The following is a 5,420-nucleotide window of genomic DNA, read 5'->3' as shown; positions in this document are numbered from 1 at the left end:
TGGGTCATAAGTCTCCAAGTACTAGCAAAAGTCTGGTAAGAATCTGGTAAGGCATCAAGAACAGTCTGCACAAGGGAACTGTCTGAAATGACTTCACCTGCATAAATAAGTTGCTCATTGATATCCTTGACACTAGCAAGGAAAGTGTCCATATCATCTTCCTCACGCATAATCTTCGACTCCAGCTCTTTACGCAGCAAAGCAATTTTAGCCTCATTGCGACTTGCATAAAGACCAACCAAAATATCCCAAGCATGTTTTGCAGATTTTGCTGAACGGATGTGAGGAACAATGGTGCGCTTCACAGACAACACAATCAATGCATGAGCCTGCGCATCCTTTACATCCCAACGAGCTTGTTTTGCCGTAGGAAAAACAACTCTAATAGCAGCAATCCTTGCAGCAAGATCTGCAACATCCTCAACATCGCCTACATCCTCATAACCAGGACGTACATCAATGCCCTGCACAATATTCCAGACACCCTTTGACACAAGAATGTGTTGCATCATGTAAGTCCACATAGGGTAATTGTCCCTGTCCAACCTGTTCTCAGCAACAAACATCTTGAAGAAATCTGTGTGGTTGTCAGCCATGGTAAATGCTGCACTTAATGTGAAAACTGATCAAAAATAGGAGAAACGGAGCGGGAACAACACGTGCTATATAGCACAAACCGTAGAAGACTGTAACGCACCTGTTATGCAGAAATTGGCACTAACATAATTTTTGCACAAAATGACGAAATTGCCTGTGTAGACCTGCATGTAGTGGAAACGGAGGCCGAAATGAGCCTGAATCAAAAATCCGAGCAGATTGAACTCTACGAGCTGGCCCGAAATATTGTCGACCTGCGAAGCTCGACAAACCTCACTGTAATCGGAAGTGAGCAGGCGTGTGCTGGAGCAGCTAGCGATTAAGCCCGGGAGGACGTAACCTGCTCTGATACCAATTGTTGGGATTAGGGTTGCAGAGAAACGCACACAGCTTGGAGAAGACGAAGGAAGCTCAAGGCACACAATAGACAGTATGTTACTTAGTGTGCAATGGAAAAATGGATAGCCCGAGAGTGATGGGCGTATATACAATGCTCGGGGGAAAAAACCTCCTAAAGAGGGAAAAAATGCCCGGGCGGTCCTAGTGTGTTCACACACATCACTACCACATGTATATGGTAACATTTCTCACCTCCAAATATAAAATTTAGAGGTAAATTTCAAAATTTGTAGGTGGGTTTACACTAAACCTACGTTTTTCGAGCACTGCTTGAGACCCAAACTTCTCTTTCTTTACGGACACAATAACGACCACTATGACAAAACCATTAATGATAGATCTTGCATGCTCCTTTTGTACCAATGAGGATACAATCAATTAGGTCAATTAGAGAATAGCCAAGTTTGATGGATTGCGTATAATCATATCAATGACATCTTCCTTTACCATTCAATAGCACAATTTTTTAGGATGGGAGAAAATAAAATTATAATGCTCAAGGCAGGAAGCACAAGTTGCGCAGGCCCGTTCAATTTCAAAAAAAGTAAATTAGGACAGATTTTGTAGACTCGGATAGGGGAGACACATGTTGAAATTTACTCATAAAGCTTCTTCCACCATATGTTTCACATCGTGCACTCGGGTGAAGTGGTTAGAGCTGTAGCCTCGCAAGGGGGAGGTTAAGGGTTCAAGCTCAGAGGGAACAAAGTCGACCTTCCATTTTTCTTGAGCGTCCATGCGCCTTGAGATTCCCTTAGAGGATCAACAACCTTTGATCCCACCACTTTGCCCTCATAAATACCCCGTGGGGTTTAGTGTGAAGGGAGAGAGAGGGCTTTAAACATCCATTGAAGTGCAAAAATATCGGCTGCATGTTCGCTTTCATGTTTGATTTAGTTCTAGACCAAAGAGTGTTGGACATTTCGGCAAAAGGACAGTCCATTTTTGAACCTTTACCCTTCTGCTTGCTAAGTACATTTGACCGATCGGCACTATCGGCTGCATGTTGCAATGCCACTCGTGGGGATAGCCTTAGGCACGAGTGGCCCCTAAGTCTATCATTGGCATGATGATTTATGTTGGAGCCGTCCCTCAGGACTAAGTGGCACGGGCATGGGAGGGTGGATCTATGGTGGGGGCATTGTGGGCTGTAGATCCCAATGGCGGCACAAAAGTAATCTAGGGTACCCTAGATTACTTTTTATTACAAAAAGTAATCTAGGGTACTCTAAATTACTTTTTGCGGCCGCCCTTGTGCATACATGTTTTAAATAAATTTGGGCCCCCACGTGTCAGATTGCGCGCAAGTCGTAGTGGTTAGGTATGCGTCTCTGATGGGTGATGTCACGTGTGTAAAACACACGCCGTCAAAAGGGAGTACCCTAAATTACTTTCAAAACATGGGTACCCTAAATTACTTTTGTAAAAAGTAATTTAAGGTGCCCGTTTTCCAGATCTACGGCCCACAATCCCTCAACCGTAGATCCCACCCTCTTATGCCCGCGCCACTTAGTCCCAAGTGGAGCCCTCTAAAGTGATATGGTGGGGACCAGATGGCACGCCACGTAGGCGGTCAAACTTTCCGCTTGCCCTTTCACGACTTTTCCTTCCGCAGCAAGATAACCTACTACGCTTTAGCTCTCTCGCTGCGCGCGCACGCACACAGACTCACAGAGCTAGCTCTCTCTCTCTCTCTCTCTCTCTCTCTCTCGCCCCACATGCAGCTACACACGTAAGCCCCCTTCGCCCGCCCACCCACACACACACCCCACCCTCGTGGTTGCTTTCCATGGCCGCTGCCTGCACATCCATGGAAATACACGACCGTCGCTTAGCCATCAGCAAAGCCTCTGCCTCCAAGATCAGCAAGCCCTCTCCCTCCTCTGTCCTCAAGAGCCTATCCGCATCCGCTTCATCTCCGGCCTCGTCCCTGCCGTGCCAGTTCTCCTCCTCCATCACATCCTCGCCGTCGCCGTCGCGCCCCATCGCGACGGTTGTAAATGCGGATCCCAGCAGCTTCCGTCGCGTGGTACAAGAGCTAACCGGTACGACCCCGAGCCCAGCTACATCGCCGTGCTTGCCCTCGCGTCTTCAGCGCATTGCCCCGCCTCCGCTGCGTGCCGCAATGCGCAACTCTGTTTCGGAACATCAGCAGCAACAAACTCTTCTTGAGCAGATGCAGCAGCAACATAACCAAGCTTCTCAGATGTTCCTTCTTCAACAGCATAACATGGCCAAGGTAGGCCCCCTCTCTTCCCCCCCTTTATCATTTCCTGATGTCAGTAGCTCAAATCCTAATCACAACACCCCCCAATTCGGAAAGGCTATCCCTAACCCTGGCTCTGAGCCTGCTCCCCAACGTGGAAATCCTAACTCTAATTTCTCCCAAAGCTTACCGATGCTGTCGCCGCACCTCCTCTCACCGCTCCCGGCCCTCACGCCGGGTGATAGCACATGGGCTAACCCCATTGAGGCCCTAGCTCATTCTCCCAAATTCAGCACGTCAAGTTCTCTATCCCCTCTGTTGCCATTACCCAATTTCAGCACATCAAGGCCAAATAATGGCTATGGAAACGGACTGCTATCAAAGCCCACATATACAAGCAAGGGATTGAATGGTGGAATGTCGACAAGGCCCCGGCCAGGTTCGCTTTTCGTGAATTCATTGGTAACGTGTCAGGGGCAGCCCTTGCCACCTCTTCTATCCACCCCTTTGCAAACAACTGGTTTCAATGGGGTATTGCCTCCTTGGTCTCCATCTCCATTGCCGTTTTCTCCTGGCTCGTTCCCGCCCTCACCCGGACCGGGGCCTCCAATGTTGCCACAGGTTAACAATGGCCAATTCAACACTCACTTCAAGTATGGTTCTACTATGAATCCTACTATGTCCAACAACTTTAACTTCTGAGTGTTTTTTGGGACGATATGATGGCAAGGCTATATTCTACCCACACCAATACATTAAATGACACAAGCGGGCATGTTTGGCCGGCTATACGAAGATGGCGTGCTATCGTTGACGTAGGCGGAATGAATGCATTGCTTACCATTATGGGATTTTGAATACATTTGGCAGGTGGGGTGGGTGGTTTATGTCTGTCCTACTTGTCAGTGCAAAGTGTGAGCATAGCTTGTGTCTATGTTGTCAGGTAGTAAATGATTAGCTGCCATGCTAGTGAAGGGGTTGCTAACATATGGAGGGTTTTTCCGCCTTGCTTGATGATTGTACGATGAAAGCTTCAATATAGATTTGGGCAGCTAAACACCTTGATTGAAGTGAAGCTGTGCTAGTTGAGAAAATTTAATTTGTTCTTTGATTTTGGGTAGGAAATCAGAGGGCATCCTACAAATGTCCTCTCTCTCTCTCTATTGAAGTGATTGGGTTTGTGCCATTTTTGTCTTTCTTGAATTAAGTAATGGGTTTACTCCTAAGCTTCGATAACGAAGCCAAGGGTTTAATTAAGTTGCTAATAAAATCTGTTCCTGAGAGTAATCAAGGTTTAAGGTATTGTGATGCGTGTCTTGTGCGTTAACGTTGTACCATGTGTATACTTGTGGGTCGTGCTGTTGGCATGTTGGGTATTAAATGATGGTGATATAGACATGCTTTTGTTGTGGAGAGGCTTAAATGGCTCATTAAGTTGATTACCATTTGAATTGCAAAGATATTATCTAGTTGATGCTGGCTTAGAATTGAGTGATGCATGAATTTTGTTTTTTTTTTGGGTAGAGTTTATATGCCTTCCAAGAAGGGATGTGTCCTTGAGATCAAGTGTCAAAGTTCAATTTTGTACAAAGTACTTACATCACATCCCATGAGAAGTGGGTTGCGCGCTTGTAGTGTTCCTTGACACGAGGACATAGTTGTGTACCTAGAATTTGGTAATAGTCAGTTAGTTTATGATACACTATAGTAACACTAGTTGTCATATTACTGTAGTTGCCTTATTTGAGTGCATCGCTAGCTTGCACTTGCATATCGACAACTATACCCTTTTTTTTCTTGGTTGAGAGTAGGAACTTTGAAATCATAACGCACACACCCAACCCCTTGTACGGTGGAGTCATCTTGGTCAGATAAGGTTGACCAAACCAGATGTGAACTTGAAAGGCTAGAACATGTCGTTTGAGCAGCCAAGGGGGGTTGTACCTAGCACCTTGAATTCATAGGCTATGACTCTTCCAACTAAGCTAGCACTGGTTGACAACTCTACCTTGATTGATGTTTGAGCTCATTGTTTATTTCTCATACTTGTAACAAGTGAGAAATTTATGGGAGTTGTTTATTTTCGTCGGATCAACTAAAATTATCAGCTTTCAACTCTCAAACCTTATCTTGTAGGGGAAAAAAGAGGTTTCTAACTCTGATTTCGTACTTCACACAAACACATTCTTTTACTTCACTTGAGAGAATTGAACACAAT

The 5,420-nt window shown here is 45.6% G+C and overlaps 1 protein-coding gene across 1 annotated transcript; it reads left to right on the top strand.

The window, feature by feature from the left end:
* Positions 1-2,662: 2,662 nt before the first annotated feature.
* LOC147449014 (uncharacterized) lies at positions 2,663-4,277 on the top strand. Its single transcript, XM_086522501.1, has one exon. It carries the CDS (start codon positions 2,786-2,788, stop codon positions 3,902-3,904), a length of 1,119 nt encoding a protein of 372 aa, XP_086378627.1. The 5' UTR covers positions 2,663-2,785; the 3' UTR covers positions 3,905-4,277.
* The last annotated feature ends 1,143 nt before the right edge of the window (positions 4,278-5,420 follow it).

The sequence above is a fragment of the Adiantum capillus-veneris genome, chromosome 10, assembly GCF_014529385.1.
Source record: "Adiantum capillus-veneris isolate H3 chromosome 10, ASM1452938v2, whole genome shotgun sequence".
Taxonomy (NCBI): Eukaryota; Viridiplantae; Streptophyta; class Polypodiopsida; order Polypodiales; family Pteridaceae; genus Adiantum; species Adiantum capillus-veneris.
The sequence above is the reverse complement of the archived record's forward strand: the minus strand, read 5'-3'. Positions and strand labels throughout refer to the sequence as shown.